Source organism: Nematolebias whitei, chromosome 10 (assembly GCF_014905685.2).
Source record: "Nematolebias whitei isolate Nwh7 chromosome 10, NemWhi1, whole genome shotgun sequence".
Classification (NCBI taxonomy): domain Eukaryota; kingdom Metazoa; phylum Chordata; class Actinopteri; order Cyprinodontiformes; family Rivulidae; genus Nematolebias; species Nematolebias whitei.
In genome coordinates, this window is record NC_056507.1 from 48,899,996 (window position 1) to 48,923,678 (window position 23,683).

Genomic DNA, 23,683 nt, shown 5'->3' on the forward strand with positions numbered 1-23,683 from the left:
GGGGTTGCAATAAATGAAGATTGTGTCCTTGGGTACTCATGTCCCAGGAGAAATTTGATAGTCAGCCTGTCTCCGAGGCCATTGGGAGTCAGATTAGATAAGCTTAATTTATGTTTTTCTTCAGGCAGACAGATTTTTTTCTTCAGCCTCGAGTCCATCTGGGCATTCTGGTTCCGAAAAAGCCTAATTGTGGAATTTAATTTCACTGATCCATGCGATGAGTCTCCTTCAAGGTCGAACCCACCACGCTGACGAGTCCCAGAAGCCGCAGGTGGTCTGCGATTCTCAATCGCCTCCACCTTACGGTTAAGCTCGTAGACCAGACGATTTAAAGTTCCAACAGCGAGGACCAGACCTTCACACTGACTCGGAAGCTTTTCCATGGCCAAAACTGCTCCCGCTGTCTTCTTCAAAAGTCGATAAAACAGAGCCCTGCCGATGCCAAAAAGCAGAGTCCCTGCTATCATAAGTCCAAATATGTAAACGTCTTCAACATCTTCTTGAGACAGGACTTTAATGCACATCGATTGCCACACTCCCCACGAATCCATGACGTACCCCACAGCGTGAGTTTCAGCTGGACATGCCGGTTCCCCAGGACCTTGTCTCTTTGATAAAAAAAAATTAATCAATAGAGTTGAACGCCCACGATACCGAATCCATAATCTTCTTAATTTATGTTCGGGAGATGAGACCCAGGCGCTTCAGACACACAGAGAGCAGAGCAGGAAGAAGGAAAAGAACGGGTGAGGAGAAACAGAAGCTGCCACCTCAATGAGAGCATGCTTCCATTAGGTAATGTTATTAAACAAGCATGGGATAAAATTTCATTGTTATGCTGATGATACACAATTATATTTGTCCATGAAACCCAATGAATCCAATCAGCTACTTATACTACAAGCATGTTTTAATGACATAAAAACCTGGATGACCCTAAAATTTCTGTTTTTGAATAGAGACAAGACTGAGGTTTTAGTTTTTGGACATGAGCATCTTGGGAATTAGTTTTTCAGTCTTTCTCCCTTCTTGGATGGCATTAATCTGGCCTCCAGCTATCATGTTAAAAAGTTTGGTGTTATTTTTGATCAGGACATGTCTTTTATCCACCACATGAAAAATGTTACTAGAACCACCTTCTTCCACCTGCGTAATATCACTAAAATTAGAAACATCTCATCTAAAAATTATGCAGAAAAACTGGTTCATGCATTTGTCACGTCTAGACTGGACTATTGCAATGGATTGTTATCTGGGTGTCCAAATACTTCTTTAAAAAGTCTTCAGCAAATCCAAAATACTGTTGCCAGAGTCTTAACTGGAGTTGGTAGGAGAGATCATGTCTCTCCAGTTTTAGTTTCTCTCCAATGGTTCCCTGTCAAATTCAGAATAGAATTCAAAATCTTACTTTTAACCTACAAAGCTCTCAACAACCTAGCTCCATCTTATATTTGAGATCTTATTGTTCCATATTTTCCTATCAGAGCACCTCGCTCTCAGACTACAGGTTTACTTGTGGTTCCTAGAGTTTCCAGCAGCAGAATGGGAGGAAGGTCTTTCAGTTATCAGGCTCCTTTCTTGTGGAACCAACTTCCAGTTTCTGTTCATAGGGGACACATTGTCCAGTTTTAAGACTGGGCTTAAGACTTTCCTTTTTGATAAATCCTATAATTAGGGTTGGCTTGTTATGTTGCCTTAAGCTTAGAATACTAGAGGACAAATCAGGTCTCTCTTGTCAATGAGTCCCCGAGGTTCAATGGGATTAACCTGTCTAAATAAAGGTTGAATGAATGAATGAATGAATGAATGAATGAATGAAAATTGACCAAATTTCCTTAAATGAATTGTTAAAATTGAATAGTTTTCATTTAATACTATTTCTATCTTAACATGTGATTCTTGACCTGCCATTGTGTATCTGTTCCTACCAAATCCAGCCGCTCAAAGCTAATGGCCGCTTGTCCTGAGCCTGGTTCTGCTAAAGGTTTTTTCCTCATGAGGGAGTTTTTTTCTTTCCACTGTCGCCTTCATGCTCGCTCAAGATGAGAGTTAAATTCAAAGCAGTCTGCTCCTTAGATAAATAATGTTAAATTATTATTTTTATATATGAATGTTTCTGTTCAGTGCTCTGAGATGACTTCTGTTGTGACTTGGAGCTATATAAATAAACTGAATTGAATTGAATCATTATCAGTATTTACTCCTCCTTGATTTGCCACCTTATTGTGGTGAAGGAGTTTGTGCGCCTGAATGATCCTAGGAGCTATGCTGTATGACCCTGGTAGGGGCAGATTGGTCCTAAGTGACAGGCCAGACAAAGAGCGATTTAGAAGATTTTTATGGACAAAACAAAACAAGGAAGTCAGTGTCCCTTGCCCGGACGTGGGTTACTGGGGCCCCACACTGGAGCCAGGCCTGGGGGAGGGTCTTGTTAGCGAGCGGCTGGTGACCGGGTCTCTGCCCATGGGGCCCGGTCAGGCTCAGCCCAAAGGAGCAGCATGGGTTTGCCTTCCTATGGACCCACCACCTGCAGGAAGGGCCATAAAAGTCTGGTGCATGATGCCATGGGCAGTGGCCGAAGGCAGTGGCTGAAGGCGGGGACCTTGGCGCTTTGACCCTGGCTTACCAAAGCTAGCTCTTGGGACATGGAATGTAACCTCTCTGGCAGGGAAGGAGCCTGAGCTTGTGTGCGAGGTTGAGAGGTACCGACTAGATATAGTTGGGCTCACCTCGACACACGGCATGGGCTCTGGAACTGATCTCCTTGAGAGGGGCTGGACCTTATTCCACTCTGTGGAGTTGTCCATGGTGAGCGGCATTGAGCTGGTGTGGATCTACTTGTAGCCCCCCAACTTGGTGCCTGTGTGTTGGAATTTTCCCCGGTAGATGAGAGGGTGGCTTCCCTTCGCCTTCGGGTGGGGGGACGGACTCTTGACTGTTGTTTGTGCCTACGTGCCTAATTACAGTTCAGAGTATCCTGCCTTCTTGGAGTCCTTGGCAGGGGTGCTGGAAGATGCGCCAGCTGGGGACTCCTTTATTCTGCTGGGGGGCTTCAATGCCCACGTGGGTAATGACAATGTGACCTGGAGGGGCATGATTGGGAGGAACGGCCTCTCTGATCTGAACCCAAGCGGTGTTCTGTTGTTGGACTTCTATGCTAGTCATAGTTTGTCCATAACGAACACCATGTTCGAACATAAGGGTGTCCATAAGTGCACTTCGCACCAGGATGCCCTAGGTCATAGAACGATGATTGACTCCAGGTTATTGTATTGTACTCTGTGATTGCTATATTTATTTGAATGTGCCTATAGAAAAATTAATTATCAAACATTAATACTTTTATATACTAAATGTCACTGATGGTGTTCTGAACACCTGCATTTGTATTGATCTGGAGAAGGAAAAAAAGCCTCTTGCAAGTAACTAGCTGCTCCTGTTAACATTGATTCAAGCATTTAAGACAGTCCTTCTCAAATAGTGGGGCGCGCCCCCCTGAAGGGGGGCAAGCCGGGGGATGGCGCATGTGACCCTAGAAAACATGCTTTTTTGCCGCAGGGAGTCGTTTTTTTTTTTTCACCATTCTCATTTTGACGCGTGTGTTTCTAATAATAAAGTTATGAACAAATTTGGCTGCCTTGTGGTTTTGGGAGCCATGCATGAACCGTGTCTCTCTCCTCTGCTGCTGACATGATAAATAAACTCCGACCGTCACCTCCTCCGACCGTCACCTCCTCCGTCCTCCGCTCCTGTTTTTATGTCCATGCGCTCTGGACGTCACTCAGAGCGCGCATGCAACAAAGAGTAAAGTCAAGCAAGAGTGACACCTGCCCCTCTTTCCTCTTTTGCGTTGACAAAATGTTTTAGTTTTATTGATAAGTTTGTCAAAGCACAATTTATAGAAATAATGTTTAATAAATGTTAGGACTCTATTCTTAGCTAACAAAATTAATTCACCTCCTCAGTTAAGCTGCTGTTTTTATGATGATCTGGACGCTTGTCACCCACAGCAGGTGACAAAGAGTAAGTCAAAATGAGAGGGTTACCTGCTCCTCTTGCTTCTTTCATGTTGACAATTTTTTGTTTGTTTCATCGATGAATGTGCTCATTTATCCTGACTTCCTCATTTTGATTAAAAAAGAATCAGCATAAATTGTTTTATTCATTTTTGTTTTGTAGGTCAAAGTGTTTTATGTAACACTCCTGACTTAAAATGTTGCTGATCAATTTGAATTTATTATTATTATTTTATATTATAATAATTTATAATAATGTATTATTTGTTGATTATATTTCATTTTATTTTTCAGTATCAAATGGTCAAAAAAAATTTCAGTTTAAAAAAGTATTGTTTTATTTTTCAGGCAAACTGATGCACTTTAAGTTGTTTCTTTTACTAAAAAATGTTAATAAAGTTATTCTTTGTTGTAAGTTGATCTATATTCTTTTTTTTCTTTAATGTTAATAAGGACACAATGTTATGCAGAGGTGTACTTATAACAGTTTTATAGACAAATTATATTATTTACAGTCGCGGCGGAGAGTTGGGGGGACGCAAAATGTTTACTTCTTCCTGGGGGGCATAACAGAAAATAATTGAGAAGCACTGATTTAAGGTACACTGAGACGGTGAAATGATGAAATGATGTGTGCTAAGGTGCAATATTAGGGCTTTTAATATTAGGAATTTTTCATTCATTCAATCTTTATTTATATAGGTTAGCTTCAATGAGCCATGGGGACTCATTTACAAGAGGGACCATAATATATTAAGGGAATATTTAAGTATACTCAAAAAATGAGCTTGATTATATTTATGTTATGAACTTATATTACTATAGTAATGATCAGGGGTCTGCAACTTTTACAGTCAAAAGAGCCAATTCTGCTCCTTTGTTCACTACATTAAACATGTCCGGAGCCACAATACCCGCTATAACTGGGATTCTCAATTGGTGGTCCACAGACCACTTTAAGTTTTTTGGAGGGCTCTTTTCTGGACAATAAGGGTGATTTTATAAAACTAAAAAAATCTAATGATTTTTAACATTTATTGATATTTGTACACTCTATGAATGGACTGTACTTATATAGTGCCTTTCTATCTAATCAAGATACTCAAAGCTCTTTACAACAATCTGTGCCTCATTTACCCATTCATCCAGCTCTATACTAGATCTCTACAAAGATAATTGAACAAATCATTCTAAAGAGACTAATCAGTGCTTTATCACATTCAGACACTGATGGAACACACATCAGAGGCAACAAGGGGTTCAGTGTCTTGCCCTGGGACACTTGGGTATGTAGCTGATGCTGGATTCGAACCCCCAACTCTTGCATTGGAGGACGACTGCTCTAACCACTCAGCCACAGCCGCCCCTTAAGACAAAATAAAAGACGCAATTCTTGTAAAGAAGGAAAAAGTAATGTAGTTTTAGCTCAGTTTTTAAAAACTAAAACAATAAACTACACATCCTGATGCATGCTCAATAATCCAGGTGGAAAAATCCAAAAAAGTTCAATCTGGTCCTCTGGACATTCAAAAAAACAAAAAAAAAAAAAAACAAAGCAAAAAAATATAGAAACGTTTCGTCTCTCATCCAAGAGACTTCCTCAGTCTGAGGTGCTGTTTTCAGCTCAGTCTCTTAAATAGCAGGACTCTGAGGTCTACACTCATCTCCAGGCCAGCAGTCACTCTTTCAAGGATGAAGATGTTCACATCCTGGACAGAGAGGAACGATGGTTTGAGAGAGGAGTAAAGGAGGCCATCTTTGTGAAAAGAAATCATCCATCATTAAACAGGGGTGGAGGCCTCCGGGTTCAACCGAACCGAACCGAGGTTCTTTTATGGCACCGACCGAACTGCACTGGTTGGTGTATGGATTGAAACGTCACTCTTTTTTCGGTGTCAAGTTTTGGTATTGGCTGTAAGGTGTCACGTGGTTTCAGCATGCAGGCAGGCAAAACACCAGACATATGACAGACTACGTGTTTACACCCAGAGCTGTATAGAGCTGCCGTACCTAATCTATGTCTAATGTATGTCTATGGTGCTGGAGACACCATCAGCCAGGAGCAGCTTGTTTGTGTCCAGAGAAAACAGACATGTTGATGTTTCTGAAGAACAACTGTTCAGTGAAAAGGTCCTCAGTGTGCAGCAGTGAGCATTAGACACTGACGTGTCACTGGTTTGAAACTGGTCTTTTGAACTGGATATTATTTGTTTATTTTAATGTAAGAAAACTGCTTGGAACAGAAATACCAAAGTTAAAAAATCAAATTCACAATATGTACTGTAATGTGTAACGTAATTTCATTCTTGGTAGAATTAATAGTAATTACAAAATTGGTACCGAAAAAAGAACCATCCAGGAACCGACACCGAAGTTAAGGTACCGACACCGATTTTTTAAGAAAGGTACCCAGCCCTAGAGCTCTCTGACCTCAGAGACCTGGAGCGGGCAGGGAAAAGAGAAGAGCAGAGGGCCCAAAATGGAACCCTTGGGCACCCCACACAGAAGAGGGGCTGTAGAGGAAGAGGAGCCATTGAGCAAAACAGAGAAGGTTCTGTCAGAGAAATAAGATGTGAACCACTTCAGAGGCGTACCACGAATCCCAACAAAATCATGGAGGCGAGACAGAAGGACAGAGTGGTTCACAGGGTCAAAGGTCGCTGTAAGGTCGAGAAGCACCAGAGATACTGGGCACCCAGAATCAACTGACGGAGCTATGTCATTATGAACTCTCAGTAAAGCAGATTCTGTGATATGCTGGGATCTAAAACCAGACTGAAATTTATCCAGGATTGTGCTTTTTCCCAAAAAGGCTGAATTTGCATAACTTTTTTTCTAAAACTTTGGAGAGGAAGGGTAAATTAAAAATAGATCTAAATTTTGATAAAACCAGGGGATTAAGATTAGTTTTTTTTGAGAAGGGGGCGGACTGTTGCTTGTTTAAAAGCAGAAGACATAATTCCAAGGGTCAGACATGAACTGAAAAAAGAAGGTAAGGACCAACAATATTAAAAACCTCTTTCAATAATCTAGTTGGGAGAAAATCAGTGGGGCAGTTAGTGGGTTTAACTGATTTCACTATTTTGTCCAAGAGGGAATAAGACACTGGTTCAAACTGGTCAAATAAAGCCGAACCAGCAGAGATAAAAGAACACTCTGAAACAGAAGTAGCAGGTCTACCTGTGGCTTGTCCGTCCGATGCAACTTTATCAATTAAAAAAGGAGAGAAAGTTCTCACAGGTGGAGGCTGAGGCATCAGGTAAGACTGAGGTGGGTGGATTTAAAACAGAGTTAATTGTATTAAATAACACCCTGGGACAGACAAATGTTTTTGAGAATGTTTGACAGAAATTGTGATTTAGCATCATTAACAGATCTGACACAGAACAAGAGTTCTCCTTAATAAAACCAAAGAATCATGTCATGCTTCCACTGTCTGTCAGCTCTTCTGCAATGCCTCCTGAGTTCACATGCAGGAGGATTTTTCAGCCAAGGCTCAGCTCTGAGTTTAGGGTGTCCGAACTTGACTGGAGCAATAGAGTCCAGGATCCCAGTGCAGGTTTCAGAAAACAGTGACAAGAAATCTTTGGGACACAAAGAAACATCAGGACCAACTGAATAAAACTGTGAGTCCATAAAAGCAGTGGAAAACTGTCCGGCACTGGCTCAGGTGAGAGAACAGTGATGACACCCCGCAGCCAGAGGCCTCCTGGCTGGGTGGGGGGCTGTGAATTGGGAAAAAATTGGAAAATGATCCGAGATGGCAGACTCAGAAATTTCACAGTGAGAAATGGACAGTCCATGAGAAATAATAAGGTCCAGAGTGTGACCAAGATGATGAGTTGATGCATTCACTGATCGTATTAAATTAAAAGAGACCAAAAGCCTTAAAAACTCAGAAGCCAGTGAGTCAGTGGGACAACAAACATGAATATTAAAATTACCAAAAATTAAAACTGTCATAGTTGGTGAATAAAGAATTTAATAAAATGTTGTTTTTCTGACTATTTAACCTGTGATATAAAGAGTTTTTGGTAAATGTTATTGTGAGTCACCCGAGAGGCCTGAGGAGGAGGCTTGCCCACCCCCCCACCCCCCACGCTATCTCGAAGTTTCTCACAGTTTTTCACACTATCTCGAGGTTTCTCACGCTATTTTGAAGTTTCTCACAGTTTTTCACGCTATCTCGAGGTTTCTCACAGTTTTTAGTCCAGGTGGGCATGTTTTGTGCACTGGGAGATGTTCTCACGTGATGCAGAGGGTGGAAAGTATTAAATAGAGAGTGCTCAGAAGAGAGTTAGAGTCAACCGTGAGTCTTTGATCCAGACGTCCGGTGTTGTGTTGGTGTGTTGCTCCACTTGGACTGTGCGGCTCTCCAGTCTACGTGTTACGGTGAGAGCTCCTTTCTACATCAATACGTGTGATTGTACCTTTGTGTGTACTGTTGAAGCTTGGCTTTTTGCTGTATCTGTGGCGGAATAATAAATGACACAAATTATTCTAGCAGGACAGTGTGTGAGTGTATTTTGTTCATTGTGCTGATCATTCTTCCTAGTCCTGGTTTTTATTTAAACAAATATCATAAAACATTCTTGGCGTCACAAACAGAATATTGGAAAGAGTGCCGCATAATGTTCAAAAGAAAAGAAAAAACGAGTGACAAAGTTGTGCCGGGATCGAGCAAGTCCCAGTGTCATATGACAACAAGTGGAAATGTTATCAAAGACAAAGTTGTGCCGGGATCGAGCAAGTCCCAGTGTCATATGACAACAAGTGGAAATGTTGTCAAAGTCAAAGTTGTACCGGGATCGAGCAAGTCCCAGTGTCAGTTGACAATAAGAGAGAATGTTGTCAAAGAGGAATTTATGCCGGGATCGAGCAAGTCCCAGTATCAGAAGCAGGCGCTCGAGGAGGCGCAAGCTGAGAACTTGTTACAGAAACATGTCCAGCTGCTGACTGTGCAGCTGAACAGAATGACTGATGTGGCAGAGGGTGCGATAACACAAGTTTCTATCCTGAAAAGAGAAAAGTTCAGGAAAAATAAATGAAGTGTGTCACCTAAAAGAGTTTGTGCATTCGTTGCCCATTTGGGAACCGGATGGGATCAGTCGAGTTGGGATGGTAACATCTGGGGAGACCAGGAGGATGAAAATTATTACATTTGGAGTGAGGAGAAGGATGAACTGAATGCAGTGAGGTCTCCTATCATTCAAACAATGAGCAAAAATGTGAAACCTGTAAAAAAACGTAGGAAAGAGCAGCAGATAATACCAGATGTGTTGCAAGCGAGGGTAGACGCCCAGGGACAACAGATGGTGGGGCTTGACGGACAGCCAATCATGGATCTGGTAGCATAGCAACAGCCTCAGGCAGATTTAAAAGTGATAGTCGAGGACTATACTCAGGAGGAGGTTGCTTACTTGTCTAAAATATATAAACAACAGACTGCAGAACCCACAGATGCTTGGGTAGCTAGGCTGTTGGATAAAGGTGGAGGTCAGGTAGGAGTGAATTCAGCGTACCGACAGGAAGTCAAGGCTTTGCAAGACTCGAGACCTTTGTTTGAAGTTTATGCAGAGGCAGTCCGACAGATGTTTCCTGGAGCATTGGATTGGCCTGATTTACAGGGGCATTGGGTGACCTTAAGGGAATGTGTGCAGAGACTGGTTCAGCTGTGTGTGAGAGATGCATTGGCTGTGGGTTTGGCAGCAGATTATCAAGTGCATGTTGTTCCAATGACTGATGTTCGAAGCCGAGTGTTGGAACTGGGTGCACTCGGAGATTGAAACACAGAGGGCTGAAAACCGTGAAAAAACATTTAGTCAACCCATGGGTCGTGGGCTGAGAAGGGACGGCCAGAATAACACACAGGGACTCACTCACTCTGCTTTTTGGAGGGCATTAATACAGGCAGGAGTGCCTCCAGCTGAGATGGATGGTGTGTCAACAGAAGAGCTGAGGACTAGATGCCATTATTTGGATTAAAAGGGCCAAAAGTAGAAGGTCCAGATGTTGACATCAACCTTCTGAAAGCAGATAGTCAACATAGAACATCAAAGGTCCAAAATTAGAGAGCCCAGATTTTGACATCAAACTAAAAGGCCCCAAATTTGAAGGTGATATTGATGTTAAAATGTCAAAGGTCAAGATGCCATCATTTGGATTGAAGGGAAAAAGAGTGGATTTGAAATGTCTAAAATAAAAATGTCATCAGTGCACTAAAAGGGGATGTGTTAAGCTGACTGCTTTAAGGAAGTGCATCATATGTTGCTTATAACTGGTTCATCTGTAGCTGTAGTTTGATGGCATCTAAAACAACCCGAAGTGTCTAAAAACATCTGAGATGTTGCAGTTGTTTCATATTTAAAGTAAAAGTTCAGCTCTTTTCAAGAGGGGTTCTGTGGAAAAAGTTATGAACAAGTAATATCGTACCTGCTGAACATAGGCTTTAGAACAACCTCAGTTTGGAGAAACTGATAAATTAATAGTCTGAATGGGGCCAAGACCAGAAGAAGGATTTCTTTTTTAATAAATAAAAGTTAATTTTAAATGTAATTTAAAAAAAAAACAACTTTAAGAGAACGTGGTGCGGTGCAGCCTGGACTAATTCCTGCTGGAACAATAACTGTGTAGAACAAAACGGATGGAGATGAAAAGATTTATACTTGAGAGAAAACTAATGACTCTTTCTCTGTCTGTAAGCAGTTTTTCTTGTTTCTACAGCTTGATGTTTCCTTGGTCTTTTTTGACTGGATGATCGGGACCGCCCAGGAGCCAACATGGGAGAAGCTGGTGGCAGGCGCCCGTCAGATGGCAGTGCAAGCTGTTGGGGCATCAGGTTCCTTGTCGTGGGTGCCATGGTGTTCCTGGTCGACTTCTCCTCAGACAAAGTAACTTCACATGTTTGAGACACAAAAAGCTGCCTGATAGGGCACAACTGACTGTCCTATGTACAAGTGTTGGGCATGCTACAACAGGAAAACCATCCCAGTGATATCTAAGGGATATCAGATTAGAATTTATGTGGAAACCCCACTGTGTAACATGTATAAGAACGGTACATGTAAACCAGATGGAAAAAAAATGGAACAAAGTTTGACTTTACTGCCAATAACACAGAAGAGGGAAACATGCTTCGCCGGCAGTTCATCAAGTTGGGGTCTGGATGTCCTCAGTAGTCATGACTCAAGAAGAAATGGCCAAAATACTGCTAAAAGAAATAAACTGGCTGTTGAAGATGTGGGGTAACACCAAAGAAGTACTCCAAAACATAACCCAGGTGCTGAACTGGACCACATGTACCCTGCAAACCATACATGCACAGTTGCAGAAAGAACGCTTCCAGAGAATAGTGATCACCTCAAATCATCATGAGTGGAGGAAGCTGTGAAACATTTCTAGTACATATTGGGTAGTTATAAAACCTGAATTGACAAAGTGTACTGAATATATGTGTGAAGGTTATTGGGTTCAGTATCTTGTAAGTGACATAACTACAGTATGCAGGTATCATGTGTTACCTGTAATAACTGTACAAGGATATTGGTTTTTAAAAATACAGGGTGAATGGTTTGAGCCACAGACAAATCTCACTTATGACGTGCAACTATGCGGGACGGCTGATAAAGGAGTGGTATGTATGCTGCAAACATGTCATGTTAACCCATGTTTAACCAAAGACGAGATATTGTGTGATTGGACTCATGAACCAGCTAGAGACATGCTATGGCAGATAGGCCCACATACTCTGTATATAGCTACCATTAAAAGTCATCCTCAATTACCTAAGGTGCCTTTCTCTGGGTGTGTGTATGGTGTACATCTGTGGACTTGGAACAACCAGACTTATCAATTAACTAATTATAGTTCCACCACTCGACTAACAGAGGTACAATGGCTAACTTTGCACGTACCCTGGCGAGTCTCCCTAGACCGTTTCAAATGCGCATTGAATGAGTCTACAGAGCTGAAACGAATGATTGAGTCGCATAAGTCAAACGTGTCTGATCTAACAGTGTCCACCTACATTGCTCAAGGAAAGGTTATACATGCGGCTAAGCTAATAGAACAAGCGCCGGCTCACCATTGGTGGGACATATTCACAGGGATGTCATCAACGGTGCAAAAATACATAAGTCCTCCTTTGCTGATTTTGTTAATTTGTTTTGGTATATTAACCATATGTAATCTGTGCACTTGTTTTTATATTAGAAGGATTAAAAATAGAATCAATCAACAAATTTATAACACAGCCCTGTAATGAAAATAGTATTAATAATAGAGGACCATTGGTTTGGGACAGAAAAAGCCACCATGACAATCAACACCACAGTCCAAGAGGATATCATGATATTGAATTATCATGTTAGTGGTAATGTAATTAATCATACTTTTCAGGGTTTTAATTCCCGTTTGGAATTTTTAAATTTTATGTGTGAATCTGTCCAAGAATGGGTTGGCAGGCAATATCCTGAAGATTTTGATTTTGAAGCGAATAATTTTCAAAATTAGTCAGAAAACCAAAGGGTGGCATGAATAAAGAATTTAATAAAATGTTGTTTTTCTGACTATTTAACTTGTGATATAAAGAGTTTTTGGTACATGTTATTGTGAGTCACCCGAGAGGCCTGAGGAGGAGGCTTGCCCCCCCCCCTCCCCGCACGCTATATCGAAGTTTCTCACAGTTGTTCACGCTATCTCGAGGTTTCTCACGCTATTTCGAAGTTTCTCACAGTTTTTCACGCTATCTCGAGGTTTCTCACAGTTTTTAGTCCAGGGGGCATGTTTTGTGCACTGGAAGATGTTCTCCGTGATGCAGAGGGTGGAAAGTATTAAATAGAGAGTGCTCAGAAGAGAGTTAGAGTCTTTGATCCAGACGTCCAGTGTTGTGTTGGTGTGTTGCTCCACTTGGACTGTGTGGCTCTCCAGTCTACGTGTTACGGTGAGAGCTCCTTTCTACATCAATACGTGTGATTGTACCTTTGTGTGTATAATAATAATAATAAATGACACGAATTATTCTAGCAGGACAGTGTGTGAGTGTATTTTGTTAATTGTGTTGATCATTCTTCCGAGTCCTGGTTTTTATTTAAACAAATATCATAAAACAGTTGGAAATAATATCAGCCAGGAATTCAGATAATTTTTGAATGAATTCCTTATTATATTTAGGTGGGCGATAAGCAACAGCACATAAAACATTAGGGGTGAGCTCAATCACAAACATCTGAAGTTTAAAGGAGGAGTAAGTGTTGGTGGGCAGAAGTCTGCATTTAAAATTATCCTTATAGATAGTGGCAACACCACCACCACCATGGCCTGACAGGCGTGGGGAGCTGAAAAAGGAGCAGCCTGAGGGGGAGAGCTCAGAAAACGTGCTGTTGTCTCCTGGTCTCAGTCATGTTTCTGTCAACAGCAGGAAGCCCAGAGAGTTTGAGCTGAAGAAATCATGGAGAATAAAAGTTTTATTTATGACAGATCTAGTGTTTAGAAGGGCCATCTGGATTGAGCACTGGCTAGTTTCCTGGGATGTGCGGCCAAAGGAGCGGACGTTCTCCTGAACCCTGCTACACCTACAGATCTTTGCATGCTGAAGACCAGGCAGTGCGCTGCCGCCAGTGTCCATATCTATGATGCGTAACCAGCTGTAAGAATATTCCATGGGGCATCATATGTCCACAAAGTTGTATTTCCTGCAAATCCTGCATGAAGACTGGAATGAATAAGAGGCGAAGTGAGCCATGAGCTTCACAAGCAGCCCACCCCTCCTGCCGCATCTCCTGCAGCGGTGCCCGCTGCGGGCAATCACAACTGTTGGATTTCATATTTTTATACCTTTTAATATTTCCTATCAAGCATTCAAATGTCATGTTATACAAAGTGTGTATGTGTCTTTCTTCCAGGGTTGCACTATATTTATAGAAAATGTTTGCTAATTCTAACTAGTTGACCTTTAAATATAATCTCATATTAGCTAAGGATAATTTTACAAGTTCACATTTGATATATTACAAGCAATCAAATCATGCCAGATAGCAGACTGATTAACATAAATAAAGCAAGTAAGAACACGCAAACATGAGTTAGATAATAATTAAGTTATTAATTATTCCTAGAAATAAACAACTTTATCTCAAATCAATTAGTATCACTAAGGTATAATCACGTTAAATAAACAGAGTGTTAACAGTTTAAACGCAGACAAGGAAACCAAGATGTATCTGCCTTAAAGCAGAGAATCACCAGGCCTTCAACAGACATTGATTAACACATACCCATGAGGTAGGTAATAATTAATAGTTATTATTGACACGAATCATTTTGTATCTCTAAAGTATAATAGCAAGTTAAACTTTAAACAAAGAACCGATTTCAGTGAGCCAAAACTTCTTATCTGAAATGCAGATATTAACGTCCTTGAGGGGGCGGGCTAGAGTCGTAACCATAGCAACAGAAGCTAAACCAATCAGAAAGCTAGCCTTCTCAAACTGTGATAAAAGGCCGGAAATGACACACGCCCACCGAGCATTTCCGGGAGGCGCACACCGAGACGGTTCATTCTTTAATGCTCCAAAATATATGCATATATTTTAATAATGTAATTGTTTGTCTCTGAATATCTGTAACCCCTGTTTGTCAAATAAATCTTTTATACCGAGGGCGACGTCTCAGCTGTTTTGAACACGACGTGGTAACCAGCCACGACACAACACGAGGATTCCGTAGAAACAGAGGTATGGATGCCAGGTGAGGTGGAGGAAAAGCCTTTGATTGCCCATAAAGGTCATGAAACTGTACTTTTCCCATGATGGAATTAATATTTAAAAGTGTCTGGCGGTCATAAGTACCATACCATACCATACCATACCATACCATACCAATTTATTTCTAAAGCACTTAAAATACAACAAGCAGCCTTCCGAAGTGCTGTACAAAATTAAAAACAAACAAAAAACAGCAAAACAATAAAAAAACCTAAATATATATTTTTAAAAAATGATCAGAACATCACCAGTAAAAGAATCCAACATTAAGACACAGATGCTGACTCACTCTAGGTTAAAAGCCAATGAAAAAAAATGTGTTTTTAAATGAGTTTTAAAAACAGAAAGTGACGGGGCCTGCCTGACCTCCAGCTCATTCCACAATTTAGGAGCCAGAGCTGAAAAGGCTCTGGCTCCACTGGATTTATAAAAGGTTTTCAAGACTGCTAAAAACATCTGGTCATAGGATCTAAGTGCACGTGATGGTATGTAAAAGTGAAGCAGGTCAGACAAGTAAGAGGGACTAAGACCGTGCAAAGACTTAAAAACAAACAATAGAACTTTAAAATGGATTGGAAACTGGACAGGAAGCCAGTGAAGGGACATCAGAACTGGAGTGATGTGCTCACGCCTGTACCAGTCAAAAATCGTGCAGCAGCATTTTGTACCAGCTGTAACCATGAGAGCGAGGCCTGGCTAACTCCTATCAACAGAGCGTTACAATAATCCAGGCGTGAAGTAATAAAAGCGTGGATTACTGTCTCTAAGTGGTGTCTAGGAAGGAGGGGCTTGATTTTTGACAGGTGCCTCAGCTGAAAGAAAGAGGACTTAACCACATTGTTGACATGGCAGTCAAGTTTCAGGCAGGGTCCATTTTCACTCCTGAATTTGTCACAATGGATTTTTCATATAGGGCCAAAGAGGAAAAATCCAAGGTGGAGAAACTGCTAGGGCCAGAGGATTTAAAGACCATAACCTCAGTTTTCTTTTCATTAAAATGGAGGAAATTAAGTACCATCCATCCTCTAATGTCATCAAAACAGTCCAGGAGAGACTGAGTGGAGCCATTATGTTTCAAAGGGAAATAGACTTGACAGTCATCTGCATATAAATGAAACTGCACACCATGCTTTCTGAAAATAGAACCCAGTGGCAGAAGGTAAAGAGAAAAAAGGAGAGGACCAAGAATAGAGCCCTGGGGTACCCCTCAGGGGAGGGCAGCAGAAGCAGAGGTAAAATTATCCATCATCACACTGAAACTTCTATCAGAAAGGTAAGACCTAAACCACTGCAGAGCTGAGCCAGTGATGCCCACCCACTGCTCCAGTCTGGAGATGAGAATGTCGGTCAACTGTGTCGAAAGCAGCTGTTAAATCTAAAAGCACAAGTAAAACACGGTTTCCAGAATCCAGTGCTAAAAATATGTCATTAAAAATCCTTAAAAGAGCAGATTCAGTGCTGTGGTACATTTTAAAACCAGACTGGAAGACCTCCAAAATTTTAACTTCATCCAAAAATGCCTTCAGCTACGTGTAAACAATTTTTTCCAAAATTTTGGATATAAAGGGTAATTTGGAGATTGGCCTAAAGTTTGACAAAGATGATGGATCAAGGCCAGGTTTTTTTTTTTCAACAATGGCTGCACCACAGCATGTCTAAAATTGCTTGGTACCACACTAGACATCAAATTGCTGTTGATCATTTTTAAGATAAAGGAGCCAACAGTAGAAAATGCCTCCTTAAGAAAATATGGAGGAAAAACATCAAGGGTAGAACCCGATGATTTCATACTGGTGACAAGTTTCTCTAGATAGGAGAGGGAAATAGGCTCTAAATGATCAAAAACAGCAGGACAGGGGACAGGGAGGGAAGGGTCATGGGATGGAAAAGAGATACAAGCCCTAGTGTTAATAACCTTGTCCAAGAAGAAATTAAGAAACTTATCACAAAGTTCTCTGGATACTTACCGGTTCATGAGCATTGAGGACAGTGTTGATTGTAAGTTAACAGTGATGACACAATCTGAACAAAAGTCAGGAAAAATAGCACAAAAAGTAACAACTCGAGGAGAGAAGCCACATGCAACGGCGCCATCTTGCTTCGCCTCCGTCAACTTGATATCATCCATGATTTTTGTTGATGGGGAGGGATGGAGACATGTCTGAGGGCAGCTTGTACAAACAGTTTTTGAGCGGGGGCAGGGGGTGTTCAGCATGAGGGAAGAGGCGCCTTTAGCTTTTTAGCTAAAGAGCCAGTATTTCGCGCTGCTAGCTTAGTGCTATGTCAGGCCGGGTGGGGGGAAAACTTTGTTTTGGTAGGTGGTATGCTCAGTTCTGTTGACGGGGTGAAGAACCCCACTTGTATAATGGTAGGGGAAACACTGAACATGGTGTTCATAATGAACAATCCATGACGAGCACAGAAGTCCAATATCAGAACACCACTCGGGTTCAGATCGGGGGGGCGTTCCTCCCAACCACAACCCTCCTGGTCTCACTGTCATTGCCCACGTGAGCACTGACGTCCCCCAGCAGAACAAAGGAGTCTCCAGGAGAGGCACTCTCCAGTACCCCGTCCAAGGATTCCAAAAAGGGTGGGTAATCTGAACTGCTGTTTGCCGCATAAGCACAAACGACAGTCAGAACCTGTCCCCACAAATGTAGGCGGAGGGAGGCTACCCTCTCGTTCACCGGGGTGAATCCCAATATACAGACACCAAGATGGCAAGGGGCAACAAGTAGGCCCACTCCTGCTTGGCACCTCTCACCAGGGGCAACTCCAGAGTGGAAGAGTGTCCAACAGCTCTCAAGTAGACTGGTTCCAGATCCAAAGTCGTGCGTCGAGGTCAGTCCGACTATTTCTAGCCGGAACCTCAACCTCACACACCAGCTCAGGCTCCTTCCCCACTAAGAGGTGTGACATTCCATGTCCCGAGAGCAAGCTTCTGTAGCTGAGGATCAGACCACCAAGTTCCCTGCCCTCGGCCACCACCCATTCCACATTGCACCCGACGCCTTTGGCCCCTCCAACAGGTGGTGAGCCCATGGGAAGGTTTGGATACCAGTTTTCTTTTAATGAATGAAATCATTTAAAAATTTCCTATTTACTCAGGTTATTTTGATTGATTCAACGATAAAAATTCAAGTGTGACAAAAAGTGAAATCTAAAGATCCACAAAGAAGGGAATACTTTGTCACAGTTTTATATCGAATGCATTTATTACAGAATGAGGATATACCATAATTTCCGGACTATAGAGTGCAACATAAATTAAAAAATAAACAAAAAATTTTGCACATAAATAGGTTGCCCTTGTGTATAAACTGCATGTCCACGTTGTAACATGAGATATTTACACAGGAATATTTATTAAACTATCAATTAAATATGCACCGGTAACATACAGAAATACATATAGTAAATGTTTTGTTTCTGAACAATGCCTTTAACACAGCTGGTAAAATAAAATAGTGTTAAATAATTTTTATATATGAATGTTTCTTTTCAGTGCCCTGAGATGACTTCTGTTGTGAATTGACACTAAATAAATAAACTGAATTGAATTGAATAAAAATAAATACAGAAGCCTACCAGGAAAAGTCACTGATCAGTATGTTCATCTTCCTCTTGTGCACTAAAACCAATAAAGTGGTATTTTTCAGTGTCAGAACTCAACAGCCTCAGAAAAACTTCATCACACATGTCCTCAGTCTCTCTTTCGCTGTCAAAAAAATACAGTAACCTACCAGGAAGTCATTGATGGCTATTTTCATGTTCCACCTGCTGCAAAGTGCAAGTTTGTGCTCCGTGGAGCAAAAGTTGCTCTGCGCATGCAAGGGAATCCCACATCACATGGGCGGAAATCCCTCGTCACGGGAGGGGGGAATCCTCCACGGGAGTTATCTCCTCTCATTTCATTGGTCCACTGTGACCTGTTTGTAAAGTTCACTGGTCATGTTTGTTTTCCCTTCATTTATACTGGTAGTCTCATTAAGTCACGAGGACCCACACCCCAAGAGAGACGTGCACTGAGCAGCTATGTGAGCACCCGGGTGCCATGAGGCTAAATGTTTTTGATGGCATGAAGCTCGTTAGCCCGTTAAAAAAAAGAAATCCATAAATTAGCCACTGCATTGTACAAGCTGTGGTGTTCAAATCTTGTGAAAAAAGTTGCGGATTATAGTCCGTAAATTACAAAGTCAAAAGTCTAAGTTGTTTAATCGTGTTCCTGTGGTAGAACAAAATTGTGTACACAGTCCCAGTTACATCCAACAACAGTATAAATTGTAAAGAAAAACAGTGATAAGATCTAAGATATGAACTAAGAAATATGTTAAACTAAGAATAAACTAAGCACTAATATAGTACAAAAACAATACGACGAACAACAGCAACATGAACACGAGAACCCGTCTGATGTTGGAGTGAAAAAGGAAGCTGATGCTTTGATTTCTGAAGGACAATTATCTCACCATGTTGATGAGAAGAGTTTTGGCAGTCTGCAGGTCTTTGTGCTGCAGGCAGAAGAAAACCTGACGCAGACCCTCCATTCGCAGGGCAGGCAGGCGCTGCTCGGCCTGACTGGACCTCCGCAGCACAGCTTGAGCTCTAGGAATCTGGTTTGTCAGAATGAAATGACAGACCACTTCCTGCCAAGAACAAACAAATTAACATTTAGATAAGATCTTAAATCAACAACAATGAAAAAAACTATAACTAGTTTATCCTGATGCATGCTCAATAATCCAGGTACAAAAAAAATCTAAAAAAAAGTTAAATCTGGTCCTCTGAACATTCAAAAAAACAAAACAAAGCAAAACAACAAAAAAAAGTAGAAACGTTTCATCTTCCATCCGAAAGACTTCCTCAGTTTGAGGTGCTGTATTCAGCTCAGTCTCTTAAATAGCACCTTCTCAGAGTGGATCAACCATTTTGCTGCTGACAACCAAAACCAGCTGATCACATACCATACCGTACCATACCATTCCATTCCATTTTATTTATAGAGCACTTAAAACAGCGACAAGGCCAACCAAAGTGCTGTACAGACAGAACAACAGGTAACATACAAAGCAAAATGCAAAATGAGATAAATCAGAATATAGACATTAAAATGATGCAGATAATGACGACAAACCAGTGTGGAGCGTACAGGATCAAACACAGATCATCTGGTGTTGAAAGCTACTGAATAGTAGTGAGTTTTTAAATGGGACTTGAAAACTGAGAGGGAGGGGTCGAGTCTGACAAGCAGAGGTAACTCGTTCCAGAGTCTTGGTCCTGCTACAGAGAAGGCCCTGTCCCCTCTGCGCTTAAGATGAGTTCCTGGAACTGTGAGGAGCAACTGGTCCGTTGACCTCAGGGAACGAGGTGGGACATACGGTTGTAGCAGATCAGAGAGATGGGGGGGTGACACTGTTCAGTGATTTGTAGACATACATGAGTAATTTGAACTGGATTCGAAGGTGAACCGGTAACCAGTGCAGTGAGGCCAAAACTGGTGTAATGTGCTCTCTTTTGCCTGTACTGGTTAAAAATCAGGCTGCTGCATTCTGGACCAGTTGTAGTCGTGCAATGAATGTCTGACTGATACCAAACAGGAGTGAATTGCAGTAATCAAGCCTAGATGTAATGAATGCATGTATTACTGTCTCCAGGTTCTTTTTGGACAATATGGGCTTCAGTTTAGACAGCCGCCTCAGCTGGAAGAAACATGATTTAACAATCATGTTTACAGGATTGTTAAGCTTCAGGGAAGGGTCCATTATCACTCCCAGATTAGTGACTCTTTGTTTTTCTGACGGGGTTAGAGCGGAGAGGTCGATACAGTGGTTTGTGATCGTGTCGTTGGGAGGGAACAACATTACTTCAGACTTCTTTTCATTGAAACTTAAGAAATTTAAAGACATCCAGACCCTGATGTCAGCCAGGCAGTTGAGCAGCTGTTGAATAGAGCATGTACCATTGTGTCTTGGGGGGAAGTAAATTTGACAGTCATCAGCGTAGAAATGAAAGGGCATGTTGTGTTTCTGGAAAATAGCACCAAATGGCAGCAGGTATAAAGAGAATAGGAGGGGACCCAGGATGGACACCTGCGGAAGCCCCCATTTAAGCTCTGCCTCTGCGGAACTAGAATCCTTGATGGAGACACAAAAGGATCTGTCAGTGAGGTAAGATCTGAACCAATTGAGGGCTGACCCTGTGATGCCGACCCACTGCTCCAACCTAGCAATGAGAATCTCATGGTTGATGGTGTCAAAGGCAGCTGCAAGGTCCAATAGGACAAGCAGCACAGAAACACTGGTATCTGTGGTTAAGAAAATGGCATTAAAGACATTCAGCAGGGCAGTTTCAGTGCTGTGGAGAGGTTTAAAGCCAGATTGGAAAAGCTCTAAGATGGCGTGATCCTCCAGGAAGCACTTCAACTGGGACTCGACTATTTTCTCCAGTAGTTTAGAAACAAACGGGAGTTTGGAGACAGGCCGGTAGTTGGACACAACTGAGGGGTCAAGGTTTGATTTTTTCAGGAGAGGCTGGACAGCAGCATGTTTAAAGGTTTTTGGCACCATGCCAGTGGATAAACTACTGTTTACTATATCAAGAATGGACGGACCTAGGGGCTGTTTACACGGGGCGTATTTTGAGTGCATCCGCAGCTTTCTCTCTGCGGTTCTGCTGATCATTTACACAACACCAGTGGCCCCCCTCATTGAATCCAGAGGTTTCTGAATCCACCTTCCAGAGTGGAAGTTTTTCGCTGACCCCCTGCTGATGATGTAAACATATCCCGCTGAGGCTTTGTGTTAAACCACATGCGCACACGCGGACAGAGCTATATTTCTATCAACATGGCGGCGGACACACTGCTTTCAGACCCTCGACTGATGGAATATATTTTAATCTCATAGTTAATCTACGTCAGATTCAGGTGCTGTGACCGACATCTGTGTTGGAAGAGACACAATCTGATCCAGTTCTAATGTCGCTGTTTATAAAACAAGGCACGCGCACACGTCGCGCTGCACTATAACATACTACATGTGCTAAATAACAACAGTTTAATAATAATAAACAGTATTTATGTTAGTGTGCGAGATATAATGAAGGTCGGAGCTAAATGAAGCTATCTGGACATGATGTAATTCAAATTTAAAATGATGCTAAACATATAGCGTGAACACTAAAGTTGAAAATGAAGACATCAGGTTTAATTTTTATTTATTTATTCAACACCACAAACTGTATGTCACATAAACACTGACAATTAAACTGAACACACTATTAAAACACGTTACCTGAACTTGAATGGAGTGAATAAAAGAAAAGAGGAGATTTTAAAATACAAACCGGATTCCAAAAAAGTTGGGACACTAAACAAATTGTGAATAAAAACTGAATGCAATGATGTGGAGATGGCAAATGTCAATATTTTCTTCGTAATATAACATAGATGACAGATCAAAAGTTTAATCTGAGTAAATGTAACATTTTAAAGGATATATATGTTGATTCAAAATGTCACAGTGTCAACAAATCCCAAAAAAGTTTGGACAAGTAGCAATAAGTGGCATCCTCCAGATGCATGTAAACCCAAAATGTGACTGTGTCAATGCAAATCTTTTCCTTTAACATACGAAAAACCTATGTTTCCTCCCATCGTGTCCGTGTAAATAGGGCCCTAGAGTAGGAAAAGTTTCCTTTAGTAGTCGAGGGGGGACCACATCAGAGTCAGAGTTTCTTTATTGTCATTCGCACCTCATGTGGTACATGTGGTGGAGCGAAATTATGTACACAGGGTCCCAGTTACATCCAACAATAAAATGTATAAGAAAAACAGTAATAAGATCTAAGATATGAACTAAGAAAAACATCAACTAAATATACACTAAGCACTCATAACATAAAACATTGAACATCAGCACAAACATGAACATGAGTCTGTGAGCAGATGTGCACGCATGAACACATCAACATTGAAACAGATCAGCAGCAACATGAAACAGATCAGCAGCAACATGATATGGTTTTTCACAGTGATTATTCTAGTTAGAGATTCATGAGTCTAACAGCCTCAGGGTAGAAGCTGTTCCTCAGTCTAGTGGTTCTACACTTAATGCTCCTTAACCTCCTTCCTGAGGGGAGTGGGGCAAAAAGTGTGTGTGCTGGGTGGGTGGGGTCCTTCATGATGCAGGTGGCCCTCTTCCTGCATCTGGAGGTGTAGATGTCTGTGATGGTGGGGAGACTGATTCCAACAGATTTCTGTGCAGCCTTCACCACTCTCTGCAAAGCTTTTCTTTCTGCAGCTGTGCAGCCTCCATGCCACACATTGATGCTCGAGCACAGGATGCTCTCCACTGCACACCTGTAGAAGGAGGTGAGGACTGAGCTTCCCAGACCAGCTCGCCTCAGCCGTCTGAGGAAGTAGAGTCTCTGATGAGCTTTCTTGATCAGGCTGGTGGTGTTGTTGCTCCAGCTGAGGTTGTCATTCATGTGTACACCCAAGTACTTGTAGCTGGAGACCACTTCCACCGCAGATCCTCTTATGTTCAGGGGGGTGTAGGTGTTTTTGTTCCTTCTGAAGTCCACAATCATCTCCTTTGTCTTCTTCACATTGATGTGAAGGTTATTCTCTCTGCACCAGCTCTCCAGGTGTTCCACCTCCTGCCTGTAGCTGGACTCATCATTGTTTGTGATGCATCCCACCACCGCTGTATCATCTGCAAACTTTACAATGTGACAGCCTGGATGGGTAGCTGCACAATCATATGTGAGCAGAGTAAACAGGAGGGGGCTCAACACACATCCCTGAGGAGAGCCAGTGCTGAGGGTTATGGTGGAGGAGGAGAGGTTGTGGATCCTCACTAACTGTGGTCTGTTTGTTAAAAAGTCTAGTACCCAGTTGCA

General features: G+C 41.8%; 1 protein-coding gene across 1 annotated transcript in view; it reads right to left on the reverse strand.

Annotated features, from left to right (window-relative positions):
- spg11 (SPG11 vesicle trafficking associated, spatacsin) overlaps nt 1-23,683 on the reverse strand; it is a 413,741-nt gene that overhangs the window by 284,672 nt on the left and 105,386 nt on the right. Inside the window, exon 11 of the mRNA XM_037683759.1 lies at nt 19,252-19,428. Within this exon, the coding sequence (XP_037539687.1) occupies nt 19,252-19,428 (177 nt within the window). The remainder of the gene's footprint in view (nt 1-19,251; nt 19,429-23,683) is intronic.